A 14875-nucleotide genomic window follows, 5' to 3' on the forward strand; every position below is an offset into this window, starting at 1 on the left:
CTATCCAATCCTTGTACCATGAAAAGAGGCCAGTTCATAGTCTAACGCTTACCTGCCCGTGAAGTCTAACCTGAGAGTTTCCAAGCCACTTACTCCGTGTGTTCCAGTCTTAACAATCTGTTTAAATAGTGCTCCATTTCACACATGTTCACATGTCCCTCAGCTATCACACAGGCTACGATGTTGTCCCTTTCATCTTATTACCAGCATCTTCTTTCACCCCCTCTTTATTCCAGGTTCTAAGTACAGAAACAGTAAGTCTAAAACTCTGGGAAATGCCTGGCACAAATCATAGACCATATAATTTTTCAGGATTTATTTAAAATCACAATGGTGATCACCTTGTTAAACTAATTATACGTACAATGAAAATGTTTATTTTGCTTTATTCCCCACGTGAAGGACCTCCATGGCAGTCACTTGCATCCTTTACATGATTATTCCGTTTTCAGTTGACTGTGAGGACAATGGTGCCAGGATCGTGCACGGGTCTGTTTGTAGCAGGAATGCATCGCAGGGAGAAGCTGAACTGCAGTTCCTCCTGGGTTGGTTCTTCATAGAGTGGCTTTGTTACTGTGTCAGTAGTGAGCTCCCAGCCCCTTTATGTATAAGAGCAGAGTCTAAACACTAGATGATCCTTAAAAAACTAAAAATAGAATTACCATATGATCCAGCAATCCCACTCCTGGGCATATATCCTGAGAAAACCATAATTCAAAAAGACACATGCACCCCAATGTTCATTGCAGCACTGTTGACAATAGCCAGGTCATGGAAACAACCTAAATGCCCATCGACAGAAGAATGGATAAAGAAGATGTGGTATGTATATACAATGGAATATTACTCAGCCATAAAAAGGAACAAAAATGGGTCATTTGTTGAGACGTGGATGGATCTAGAGACTGTCCTACAGAGTGAAGTAAGTCAGAAAGAGAAAAACAAACATTGTATATTAACGCATATATGTGGAACCTAGAAAAATGGTACCAGTGAACCGGTTGGCAGGGCAGAAATTGAGACACAGAGGTAGAGAACAAACGTAGGGACACCAAGGGGAGAAAGCGGGTGTGTGTGTGTGTGTGTGTGTGTGTGTGTGTGTGTGTGATGAACTGGGAGATTGGGATTGACATGTATACACTGATGTGTATGAGATTGATGACTAATGAGAACCTGCTGTATAAAAAAATAAAATAAAATTCAAAAATAAATAAAATAATAAATAAACACTAGATGATGACCTGGTGAGATTCCACTGCTCTGAAGTATGCATGACCCTCCCACCAGAGCAGGTAAGAAGATGTTGACAAGGCGGCTGATTTAGCTTTAAGATTCGATATTATTACCAAACTCAGGTTTGGCTGCTCGCCACTCAAAGGCCAATAATCAAGAGGCAAGTATCAGTAGAAAGGAAAGGTGCTTTAATCAGAGAAGCCGGCAATCTGGGGAGAAGGTGGACTCATGTCTCAAGACCAACTCCCAAGATTCTGCTCAGTCATAACAGTTTTTAAAGGGAAAAGGGCAGGGGGAGAATCTCAGTGAGTCATCGGGCAGGAGGCTGGGTTCTGCATCACTGTCCATTACGTGCAGACCGGCTGACTCTCTCTTCAGATGTTATCTCGTCTGCATGACCTGCCTGCAGAATTGCTAAGTGGGCTCTTAGCGGGTGGAGAGCTAGTCATTCTTTAACTGCTTAATTCCTCATTCCTGTTTTAATCTGGAAAAGAATTAACAGGTTAGGCAAGGCATGGTGTGCATTCATGAGAGCATAAGTCAGGAGTTATGTTCAGTTGCCTAGTGATCTCATTCCTATAATCAGGTTAGAGGGGAACAGAAATGAGCAAACAGGAAAGGGGCAGAAGAGCTGCTTTCAGTATCAGGAGATTACACCTAATTATGCATTTGTTAACTCTCACTGATTTATGTGTACATTTTTGAATCACACAGTCTGCAAACATTTATTATCCATCAACCTACCTAGAGTTTATTTTAGGGAACACAAAAGACTTAGTGATATAGTGATAAACCACAATAAACAATGTATTATAAAGAGATTGTACTGATAGATAGTAATGGCTAGCATAATGATTCTACACTTCTTTTTAAGGAGAAAATCAAGAAAACGAAATGGATTTCTTTATTTTATTTGCACTGAACATTAACTGAACTCAACAAAACAACAACCTGTTTCCTAATTAGAAACACTTAGAAAGGAGAGCTAGGATGGTTTTCTTTTAAATTAGAAGAAAACCATTAAGGTCCGTGTTCACCTGACGTTCTTTATAAAGTCATTTTTTATTATCATCTATATTTCTTGTTTTTATTAAATTCCCTGCATACATTTTTTTTTTCCAAGGTAAGCACTGTCAAATTTATTTGGGGGATGGGCTATGTAACTTCTAAAGCGTACAGTAAGTGTTCATTAAATGCAAATTGTTACAATTCTACTACTGCTAATAATTACTGTTTTAACTTAGGATGGTAATGGGCAACTTAGGAAAGACCTTGTTTAAAACGCATATCTAAAAAGTTCACCCTAAGAGGCTACACGCCACCATATCCCTCCTCTAATTCCAGACTAACTGCACTTGCTATTCCTGAGCTGGGCTCTGTCTGTCTGTTCCAGCCTATGGATTACAGAACTGCCCAGACCCGCCGCCGTTTCAGAATGGGTATACGATCAACTCGGACTACAGTGTGGGGCAGTCGGTATCCTTTGAGTGTTATCCTGGGTACGTGTTAATCGGCCACCCAGTCCTCACCTGTCAGCATGGGATCGACAGAAACTGGAACTACCCCTTTCCAAGGTGTGATGGTAGGTTAATCACTTTTCTTGCAAGCGATTTAAGTTTTCGTGTGTATAATGGCGCCTGAAATATTAAATGAATGTATTTGAGAATTCATTAATCTGTTCAGCAAATTTTTATTGGGAATCTATTACGTTAAACTCATTCTACTTAGTATTTCAGGAATATATCATATGCCAGTAAGGTAAAAAAAAAAAAAAAATGAATAGGTCTTGTCCTCAAGGAAACTAGAAGGGTAACAGAATAATAAACCTGAATATTTACTATGCAAAATCAGGCACAAAGAGCGTTTTGATGAATTACAAATACAGAAGATGGTGTTTGCTTGGAAAATCTTTATGGCTCGAGCAGTGCTTAGTTTTACAGTGGTTCCATCAAATTGCTGGATTAGAGGGGAAAAGAGTATTTTATTTCACCTTAGATATTTTCTATTGTTTACCTTTTATAATAATCATATATTGATTTTGTATTTCAGAAAACTGACTTTATTTGTGTAGTTGGCCTTGAAGGACACGTACTATTTTGCTACTGAGAGATAGAGACCATCCCAGATAGAAGCAGTAGTGTAAGCAAAGACATAGTGCAGGAGCAGTCTTAGGAAAATATTAAGTAGGGTCCTTTACTGGTGCATGAAGATCAGGTCTGCTTTCAGTGAATATCCCTAGTCTGAGCAGAAATCACTTCTTTAAAGCTTCTGTTTGGCTGTCTAATTTTTATGATGACGCTGAAATTTTTACAGTATGAAGTTAAATAGATCAAGCACTTTGTTTATGAAGAAAGCATATGAAATAGAAAAGTTACCATAAACCTAATGTTCTAACATTATAAATACAGTACCTCTGAATGAAAAAGTAATGAAATTACCAACTCTGGACTTTTGAAATGCTAAATACTTATATCCCAGGGGCAAAAAGGGAAAGGCATCTGGTGTTTGAATTTCTACTGAAGAAGTCAAAAAATAACAGCAAATTGGTAGACTTTTTAAATCATATTTTTCACCTGTACTTTTCCATTCTTTATCATTATATAAACAGCTATAAAAGAAAAACATTCACTGTATTTTTTTTAAAAATAGTTATTTTAGTTGACTACAAATTTAATAACAAAATAGCATTTAAAATTATTTTCTAAAACTAAGAATAGCAGTAGCATATCTGGTATTTTTTATTCACACACTTTAGAAACCTTTTGTACTACTCACCGTTTAAAAATTCATATATTTATATATATAAATTACTTTGAATTGTCAGGATTGAAAGCCCTTTTCACTTGCAATTTTTGCTGGAATCCTTTGAATTCATATGTAAATAGGAGACTCCTTGGCTTGCTATCAAAAAATAGAAATACGTATTTAATTAGATTTCACTGCTTTTTCAAATCCAACTTTCCCACATGGAAATAACTGCTGGCTTAGAATTATTTTGTCAGTGTGAAAATAACAAGATATATCTTTTTGGATGATATATGATGTATAATACTACCCAGAGTTGGTAGTATTGTAAAATCCCCCAGACATCCAAGACATGAAGCTAAAATCCCCCATACATCCAAGACAGCCCAAGACTCCTGGTACTTCATGAAAGTTCCAGGACTGCCCCCAAGCCACCCTGAGGCTGGATAATTTACTAGTAGGACTCACAGAATTCAATAAGCTGCTATACTCGAGACTGTCGTTTGTAACAGGAAAGACATTAAAATCGTCCAAGACAGTGATGCACAGGGTGGAATGTAGGGGGTGCCGTCCGCCCCGGGCAGCTCAGCTGGGCCTTCGTGCCCAGAGTTTTTATTGGGTCTTCTCCATGTAGGCATCACTGATGACTGCTTATCTAGTGGTTGATAATCACTTTCCAGACCAGCTGATATCCTGTGACCCAAAGACCACACCCTAAATCGCAGGGCTGGACCTTCTGGCAGGCCAGCCCCATCCTAAGACTAAGGGGTGTGGCCAGGCCCCCAGGAGAAACAAAGACACTCCTATCAGGTATGGCAAAAAGTTAACTCCCAGAACGCAGGGCAAATGCCAGACCTTTCTTTAGGCAAGGTCAAATTCTTTACTGCGTAGGTACTTTTACCATTATGTCTCTCTTCATACCTATAATGTCATAGACAGAATAAAAAATCACAACATAAGATCCATGTAAAATTCTTATATTGTAAAGCAAGTGTTCCAAGATATTTTAAATGTCTTCCATATTAGATTCTAAAAAAATAACGGGGGGGTGTTATTTTAGAACAAAAGTTATTTTATCTAGAAAAGGTTGCTTTTCCAAAAAGTTAAATTAAGAAGTGTCCTATTTCCTGAGAGTGGTGGGCTGTTCAGATGCCTCTCAGTGTTCAGGTAGACTCCAGTTAGGCCCCTCGCAGGCCACCAGCAGAGGCTCTGATTCTCCAATACCCTCACCCACCTAAGGTGCATCCTGTGAACACACAGTGCTTTGCCACTTCAGGTGTATGCTTGGAATGCAGGGCGAGTGTACTGAAAAACAGTCTTCCAAGGTCCAGCCCTGTAGACTTCAGAAGAATCTTAGGAAAAAAAAAAAGATACTCTGAACAAGTTCTGGTCATCTTTATTAAAAACTGAGCAATTCAGACAATTAAAATCCAAGAAATTTACATCTTAAGCCATCAAGCTTCACAAGTCTATATTAAGTTGGTTTGTATGAATATGCTGCTAATTTGCATTAGAATCTTTTATGTAAAATTAGTATATTCTGAATTTATCTGAAAAAAATCTGGGCTACAAGTGTGATCTTATTAAAATAAACAAATGAAAGTATATCTCTGAAAGTGACTTGAGAAATTTAAGCCATTATTTTTACCATAACTTAAGAAGTCTCAATTTTTAAAAATGGGTTATACTTGTTAAAATATGGTTAAGAAGGCTGTGGCTTATTAATTTACTAAATGTAATTTCATAATTAAATATACATCTACACTTAGATATATAGTTCAAAATTGAAAGTATTTTATTGACCTAATTAATTCTTTAACACTGAAATATTTACGTAGATATACTTCTAAGGTCTTTTTAAAAAATTTTAACATGGTGGTAATATCCACATCGGGTGAGACATTCAGGTGATGCCTGACCCCCATCTTATTCAGTATATCTGAGCTGTCTCTAGAACTTGATGGAAACAGACGGCTTAATCATCTGTACGTACCTATTTTCCTCTGGAGAAATACGTATAGAAGTAACTTGAGGCCTTTGATTGGCTGTGCCTCTCACAGCAGTCCTTCCTCCCAAACTCGGCTCGTTGTTCTTAACATAGATGCATGTGTAAAGAGTTACGGGCAGTACTCCTACTGCTGACACTTCTGGCCACCAGTGTGTGAGCTCTTCCTAAGCAAGCGATTCTGTGACACCAGATGGAGGTCCTACACGGGAGCCCAGTTCTGATGCTGTCTCCCTGGTGACGGCTTCAGATCCCCGGGTTACAGACTCGGTCCCACGAGACTGCCCCCCCCCCGCCCCAACTTCAGATGGAAATCCAGGTTGTCACCTGTACTTCTGGTAGACTGCAGAGTCCCATAGTTCCCGCCTCCTGTGGGATTAATTGGCTGGAGCCACTGAACGTTTTGCTTCCTCGGTAACTAATTATCCACGCAAAGGATGAGGCCCAGGCACAGCCCGATGGAAGAGACTGAGGGGGCCGCAGCGCTCTCCAGGTGCTCCATCCCGCCCCCGCCCCCCACAGCTCCGCCCTTCCGCCAACCCGAACCTCTCTGGGCCACCCCTCCTTTCTTTTCTCTAGAGGAGGATTCATCACCTAGGCACGATTGGTTAAGTCCTGGGCCCTTAGGTTGGAGATTAAGTCGACCCCCCACCCTCTTGCCTTCCCAGGGGTGGAGGTGGGGCTGAACCTCCAATCGCAGGGCGGTTCCCCGGGCAACCGGCCCGCAGGCTTCAGCGCTTTTCAAATCACCGCATTTACATAAACTCAGGTGTGGCTGGAAGGGGCCTGTTATGAAGAATAAAAGACAGTTTGATCTTCATCACTTTGGAAATCCTGAGGGTTTTAGGAGCTCTGTGCCAGGAACAGGGAAGAAGGCCGGAGGTGCATGTATTTCTCCTTATAAGTCGTGCCGCCTCAGTGTGAGCTGGTGGATACACAGCCGGATACGCGTGTGTTGACTCTGGCCCCTGGGGTGGAGGGGAGCGTGGCATCTGCTTCACTCCCAGTTGCAAAGTGCAGTGCACAACACCCCGATGGTCTGTCTCCTGGCTGGTGGGTTGCCTGCCCCTCCTGCTGGGACCAGGCTCCTTAGCAGACAGGTGGTTGCCTGTGGTACAGGGACCCCTCCTGGGACTGGACCCTCCACACTGGGCTCGTGACTGATCTCCACTGGAGGGTCCTATTTGAATCTCACCCTCAGGGAGAGCATGGGGGTGGATACATTTCATGTGAGCTAGATCACAGGTTCACTGTTGCTTCAGAGTTCACCTGAGATGCTGCTCAGACATAGAACTCAAAATACACCTTTGGTGCCACTAAGGTGAGGGGAAAGCCTCTGGGAAGAGATCCTGGACAGGCCAGAGAAAATGGAGAAGCAGCTTTGACTCACTGTTGTAGGGTCGTACGTTTTCTCTCTACAGGCCACACGGCAGGATTTTGCCTTGAGAAAACGTTACGTGTGCACTGACAGTATTATTACCCAAGTTGAATTTTATACTTATTTAGCTTTTAACATCTTTCCTCATCACTACACGGTGTGCAGCGAGGTCTGCAAGGGCAGGGAAGCGGTGTCTGTGGGTCTTTGCTGTATCCCCAACTCCAGCCCCGCTGCCTGGTACATAATAGACTCTCAATAAACACTCATTGAATAGCTGAGTGAAAGGATTTCTTATTTGAATATCATAGGTAAATCATGGCAAATATATTAAGTGACATAATGTCAGAATGTGTTTTACCAAGAAAATAACCGTATCATTTATTTTGACCTTTAAGAGGTGGGCACCATGCTTTTTGTTTGTTCTGTTTTGTTTTCTTCCCCCCAATGGGAAGGGTACTACTCCATATAGTGTGGTTTTAGATGCAAATTAAAGGGTCAAAATGCTAAAGGGAAATCTTAGAGTTATAAATCAATACCAAATGAATAACCTCCAGTCACACATCAGGTATGTCAGCCCAGTGGCTTCAACACACATTTATTTTTTAACATCTTTATTGGAGTATAATTGCTTTACAATGGTGTGTTAGTTTCTGCTGTATAACAAAGTGAATCAACTATACCTGTGCATATACGCCCATATCCCCTCCCTCTTGCGTCTCCCTCCCACCCTCTCCCTATCCCACCCCTCTAGGTGGTCACAAAGCACCAAGCTGATCTCCCTGTGCTATGCGGCTGCTTCCCACTAGCTATCTGTTTTACACTTGGTAGTGTATATATGTCCATGCCACTCTCTCACTTGTCCCAGCTTACCCTTCCCCCTCCCCGTGTCCTCAAGTCCATTCTCTACATCTGCGTCTTTATTCCTGTCCTGCGCCTAGGTTCTTCAGAACTATTTTTTTTTTTAGATTCCATATATACGTGTTAGCATATGGTATTTGTTTTTTTCTTTCTGACTTACTTCACTCTGTATGACAGACTCTAGGTCCATCCACCTCACTACAAATAACTCAATTTCGTTTCTTTTTATGTCTGAGTAATATTCCATTGTATATATGTGCCACATCTTCTTTATCCATTCATCTGTCGATGGACACTTAGGTTGCTTCCAGGTCCTGGCTATTGTAAATAGTGCTGCAGTGAACATTGTGGTACATGACTCTTTTTGAATGATGGTTTTCTCAGGGTATATGCCCAGTAGTGGGATTGCTGGGTCGTATGGTAGTTCTATTTTTAGTTTTTTGAGGAACCTCCATACTGTTCTCCATAGTGGCTGTATTCATTTACATTCCCACCAACAGTGCAAGAGGGTTCCCTTTTCTCCACACCCTCTCCTGCATTTGTTGTTTGTAGATTTTTAAATGACCATTCTGACTGGCGTGAGGTGATACCTCATTGTAGTTTTGATTTGCATTTCTCTAATGATTAGTGATGTTGAGCATTCTTTCATGTGTTTGTTGGCAATCTGTATATCTTCTTTGGAGAAATGTCTATTTAGTTCTTCTGCCCATTTTTGGATTGGGTTGTTTGTTTTTTTGATATTGAACTGCATGAGCTATTTGTAAATTTTGGAGATTAATCCTTTGTCAGTTGCTTCATTTGCAAATATTTTCTCCCATTCTGAGGGTTGTCTTTTTGTCTTGTTTATGGTTTCCTTTGCTGTGCAAAAGCTTTTAAGTTTCATTAGGTCCCATTTGTTTATTTTTGCTTTTATTTCCATTTCTCTAGGAGGTGGGTCCAAAAGGATGTTGCTGTCAACACACACTTATTTTTAAAGTGTTTTCTATTCATTGTCTCACTCATTTTCAATCTCTCAATTATTTGTTGTCCATGTTTATTGAGGCCCAAGCCCAGCAATGGGATTAATGCAAGGAGGTTGGGTGGGGGTGGGGACACAGTCCCTGACTTCCGCCTGCTGACATTAGTCTAATGGTGAAGAACAGCTGGCCGTGAACTGTAGACCACGGCCACCTGGAGCCCAAGCCATCAGGAGAGACTTTCAGGGGGTGGTGACATTTGAGTTTTGAAGGAAGAGACCAGTTCACCGGGCAGCAAGGTAGGAGAAAAGCATGTGGGCTTTTCGTGCAGGTGGACAAGGGCATGACGTTTGCAGCTGAGAAGAAGTGTGGCATCTTCAGCGTACACCGTAGCTTGTTGTGACTGCAACGTGGTTTCTGGCCCTATTTTAAAGATTATAAGTATCTGTATACTTTGTTTTGCTAGGTGACACGTCAAGGTCTGTCTGACTCCACACCCCACTTATAATTATGCTATAAAACTTGTAAAATGTTCTCCACAGCCCCTTCTTATGAATTTACCCAAAACTCGGGCTGATTCAATCTACTTGACACTGGTACTTTTTCTAACCCCTTTGAAATCAGTGTGCATCTGTATAGTTAATGTGTCATATAGTGCTTCATGGTATTTCATCAGTCATCATTTTGAATTGCTTTTGAACTTTTGATAAAAATGTATTTCAGCTTATTCACTCCACCTAAATTTTATGACTTTTGTGGCAAATATTTGAAAGCCTCACAAGATTCATGTTAGTAACAGACACTCTTATAGCATCTATTGGCTTTTAGTTTGACTAAAAAGTCTACTTGTCTGTGACTTTGATGTATTATTCTACAATCTAAATTAAAGAATACGTCTCAGATTTTCTGCTCATGTATGGTCATTTCATTTTTCCATAAAATAAAATAATTTCCATGGCAACAGTGATGATCCGTTTATTAAGTAAAATAAAAATGGACTCTGAGTATTGGGATTCTTCACATCGTTGATGGCCGGTGAGATACGGGAGCGCTTCTATAAAATACCACTTATGTAATTGTATCTCATTTCTCCAGGTGTAGATCTGAGGAGGATTGATTATGTCTTTGTTTCAAGGCAAACAGACTTAGAGGCTTCTCTTTTAGAAAGCTTAAATAGGCTTTAGAAATCTCACTTAAAACAAAAAAAAAAATTGTCTTTCAGTTAAATATTGATGCATAATTTCAACATCCCTTGCATCGGATGGTCCAACGGATTATCATCTCAGTCACAGGAGACAACTGACTAAGGGTTTTTTCTTTCTTTTTAATTATGTGGAAATGACTCTATCCTAAGGGTATTTTGAATGTTTGGAGAATATATTAAATGAAACCTAGATAACGTAGCTAAGAAGTATAATTCTTCCAAGGTTGTAAGACTTTAGGGGGATTATTTTGACAAAGTAGTTACTGAGAGATATTTCACAGTTATTTCTTAGAAGGAAAATTTTGCCTGAGGGACCTTAGAGGCTGAGCAACATTTCACTGTGTGCTTTGTAAGTGGGCTGTGTGGGCTTGATCTTTCTATTCCTTCTCAGCTCCTTGTGGGTATAACGTGACGTCTCAGAACGGGACCATCTATTCCCCTGGGTTTCCGGACGAGTACCCCATTCTGAAGGACTGTGTCTGGCTCATCGTGGTGCCGCCCGGTCACGGCGTCTACATCAACTTCACCTTGCTGCAGACTGAAGCTGTCAACGACTACATCACTGTTTGGTATGAGAACCTTCCCTGAGAAGCACCGTCTGTCGCTGTGATAAACCGTTCTCGTCACCACTGACGTGTCACTTACATCTGTTTAGGAGCGGAGTAGTTAGGTAGATATCGGGAAGGAAAGTTACCAAGTAAATCTGGACATACAGAGAATGAACCTTATGTACTGTGTTTGAGTTTTACTACATGGTAGATATATTCAGGATTACTCTAGATATAGGAGACTATCCCATGATTATTTTATTTTTCATTTTTGTTTTCTGTTTCAATTTTTATTTATTTATTTATTTGACCGCACCACGCAGCTTGTGGGATCTGAGTTCCCCAGCCGGGGATTGAGCCTGGGACCCTCTGCAGTGAAAGTACGGAGTCCTAACCCCTGGACCACCAGGGAATTCCCTGTTTTATTTTTCATTTTTAAGTGTGATGGCTTTTTTTCCTGAAAGAAAAGCTGATAGGATCCTTTGCCATTATAAGAATTTGATGCTTCTAGAAATGATTGCAGAAATGATTACACAAAGCTTTCTCTCTGTGCTTTATGAACCTTGCAGAGCTGCCCTCCCGTGTGCTGTGTAGGGGATACTAGATGGGGATGTAGCCCTGGCTCCCTATTGAATGAGCCAGGTGGTCTGGATAAGTGACTTAAACTCTGCTTGACTAAGTGTTGCTATCTATGCGAAGGACTCTTCCTACCTTTGCATTTGGAGGTTAGAGTTTATGGGGGAAATGGGAATGACAATTTCTCTGTCAAACTGTGGTAGAAAAAATAGAGCGTACCGTCGGGGCATGACCCAGAGTTGAAGAGCCAGGATGTGCTTTTGGAAGAAACTGCACTGAAAACTCAAGGACTAATCACACTTAACAAGGTTGTGGGGTGTGTGTGTGTGTGTGTGTGTGTGTGTGTGTGTGTGTGTGTGTGTGTGTGTGTGTGTGTGTGTGTGTGTGTGTGTGTTGGCAAAGTTGTTGTAAAGGTAGTAGTGGTTGTTCAAGTTACTGGAAAATCTGTAAGGCAAGAGAACGGGGAGAGTTGCAGGCGTTGGGAGACACCAGGTGTGGAGTGGCTGAAGTCTCGTGAGAGCCCAGAGAGAAGAGGTGACCTGGCCAGGTAAGCAGGGCAGAGCATACAGAACCTCATAAATCATGTTAAGGATTTCAGGCTTCATCCTAGAGCTACAAGGATTCACCTTAGGGTTATAAGAAGGAGAATTACAAGACCGGATCCCGGTTTCAGAATATGCAGTCTCATCGTGTGGGAAGCACGTCAGCTGGCCGAGAAGGGAGAAGAGTCCAAGAAGCCTTTGAGGCTGTAGAAATACCTCTGACAGGGAGGGGCACCCCGGTCACGGGAATGGGCAGAAGTGGACGACTTGAAAGGTTAAGTTGCCCACATGAAGCTGCCATTTGAGAAGCGGAGCGAAACAGACAGCAGCAAAAGGAAGCTCCACACAATAGTGCCAGCAGGTTTCCTCGGGTTACCTGATAGATTTAGGAGGCAGGAGGAGCATCGTCATGAGCTAACAGCAGCGGAGTGAGCCCCGTCGTCCGAACGTGCGCGGGACAGAGGCTGGGGTGCCGTCAGCTCTGAATGTTACACATCCCGGTATTTCTAAACACGGTATCTAGAAGACGGTAATATTTTATTCAGTTTGTAAAAATGTTTCAGTTCAGTAGCAAGAGCTCCATAAATCTCACCCGTGATTAAAGAGACACTCTGAATTTAGACTTTAAAATGTGGACGTTTGAGAAGAAGCTGATAAATGGTATTGCCGTCACTGGAATAAATGTGACCTGGTCTCAGAAATGCCTCCGAAAAGGTCAGCTGTGGGAGGAGCAAGTGAGCCCGAGTTTCTGGTTTGGAGGCCAGACTTTTCAGATGGGTCCTGGGCTCAGACCGTCGTCTTTCACGGAGACGGAGCCCGGCCGTCAGAAGAGCAATGGCTGCCAATGCGAGCTGTAACTAGGAGCTTTCTATTCAGATGACTCTTCTCTTTCCTAGGGACGGGCCAGATCAGAATTCACCTCAGCTGGGAGTCTTCAGCGGAAACACAGCCCTGGAAACAGCGTACAGTTCCACCAATCAGGTCCTGCTGAAGTTTCACAGCGACTTTTCAAATGGAGGTTTCTTTGTCCTCAATTTTCATGGTCAGTGTACTTTCACTCTGTTGATGAAGGCGAAGAATTCCAGTTGGCTTTTCTCATAGTGTTGACATAAACCTTGTTTTCATCTGAAGTTCCTTGATTCGGCCAACCAAGAACCAATAGGATTTTCTCGCATTTCATGCCAGAGGTTCCCATGACCCTTTTTTCTTCCTGATGTATTAATTATTTCACATCCCTTTTGTAGTAAGCTTGGATTTACTCCAAGATAAGTGTATTGTATGTGAAACTCTGATGTGGAGACCACTGAGATACATTTAGTACCCTTCCTAGATTTCCTCATCTCTGACCCCAGATGAACCTCGATAGCAAATGTCATGTGATTACAGCGGGAACAAAGCCAGTCTTTACTGATTTGGAGAATGAATGCTAAATAATGTAGGGAAAAAGCTACCAGTCCCTTATCTCTCGTGAGGACGGCCACATGGACTTCCTCAGGACAAGAGACCGAGGAAGATCATGTCAGAACCAGGCATGGATGTGGAACCAGGCCATGGGTGAACCATTTCTCTTGCAGAATTCCAAATATATGTAAAGTGTTTTTATTTAAACATTATAATTTTTTAAATTTTATACTTTTTCCTTTCAAGTTTAGATATTCCTTCATCTTAAGTAATTCTGTAAGCATGTGAAGCTCAAGACTTCTGTAAACCTGTGATTTACAAATACAGACATTTTCCTGTACCTAAGCATTATAACAACACAAGAGGAATGCTTTTGGAAAGATTCTGTTTATGCAGCAAATGTAATTGCTCTCATTGTTTTTTATGAACCATGTAGCATTCCAGCTCAAGCAATGTCGGCCTCCCCCAGCAGTTCCGCGGGCAGAAATGCTTACTGAGGATGAGGATTTTGAAATAGGTAATGTTTTCTTCATTACAACGCCAGTAGCTCGACCCGCCTTTTTTAACCCACCCACCCACAGCAGTAGTCAGTCAAGTAAATGAGTATTTGTCAGAAAGATTCCTAAAGCTTTGCTAGAGAGACATACACAGAGGTCCTGCATTGAGTAAATACCTTTTTTTTTTCTTCATCTCCATGATTTTCAGTGCTTTTTTTCCGTTTGAATTTTGCTCTTGTCATTTTGAGCACATTTTCCCCCTACATCACTCAGTAGTTTGAATTTTTCTCCTGAACGGCAGTTTTCAGAGACAGACTTAAACAGGTGTTGGTGTTTAGTTAGGCAACCACGTTCATGAACTAGAAGAAAATCATTTGTGGCTAAAATAATGATTAGTCTAACATTGACCTTTCATTGAAACTGGAATACAACTGGTGCGTACATTTAATGATATTTAGAGATTCTGTTTTTTCATTTTATATTAATGATCTGTTTCATTAAATAATCATCAGGTCACATTAGGAAACCAGCCGTGGTGTATGTTTGCCGTATAGTTATTGCGATGCAGGATTTCTCTGTCTCGGTTACAAATACTCTGTCCTGTTGTCACACTCTGTTTCAGACCGGTGGTCAAACCATGTGACCTAATTTCTGCTCTACTCCTAAGGGCTTAGTTAATGAGAACATTATGCTAGTTAGGCCAAGTTCACTGTATAGCCCTCTCTGGATGCATTGAAGCCGTTCTGTTGTACAACCTTAAATCCCAAGCATCTGTTTCTCTTTTCTTTCTCTCTCTCTTCCCTCCTTCCTTCCTCCCTCCCTCCCCCCTCTCTCTCTTTCTTTCTTTATTCCTTTCCTTCCTTCCTTCCTTCCTTCTTTCCTTTTCTTTTTTTAGTAGTCATGGGCAAAGGGAAAGGAACATACACACATCG

At 41.3% G+C, this 14875-nt stretch overlaps 1 protein-coding gene across 4 annotated transcripts in view; it reads left to right on the top strand.

Annotated features, from left to right (window-relative positions):
* CSMD1 (CUB and Sushi multiple domains 1) overlaps positions 1–14875 on the top strand; it is a 1661506-nt gene that overhangs the window by 1545788 nt on the left and 100843 nt on the right. For all 4 annotated transcript variants that reach the window (XM_067022449.1, XM_067022447.1, XM_067022448.1 and 1 more), the window contains exons 42-45: positions 2627–2815; positions 10771–10948; positions 12942–13087; positions 13883–13963. In XM_067022449.1, the coding sequence (XP_066878550.1) occupies positions 2627–2815; positions 10771–10948; positions 12942–13087; positions 13883–13963 (594 nt within the window). The remainder of the gene's footprint in view (positions 1–2626; positions 2816–10770; positions 10949–12941; positions 13088–13882; positions 13964–14875) is intronic.

Source organism: Kogia breviceps, chromosome 20 (assembly GCF_026419965.1).
Source record: "Kogia breviceps isolate mKogBre1 chromosome 20, mKogBre1 haplotype 1, whole genome shotgun sequence".
Classification (NCBI taxonomy): Eukaryota; Metazoa; Chordata; class Mammalia; order Artiodactyla; family Physeteridae; genus Kogia; species Kogia breviceps.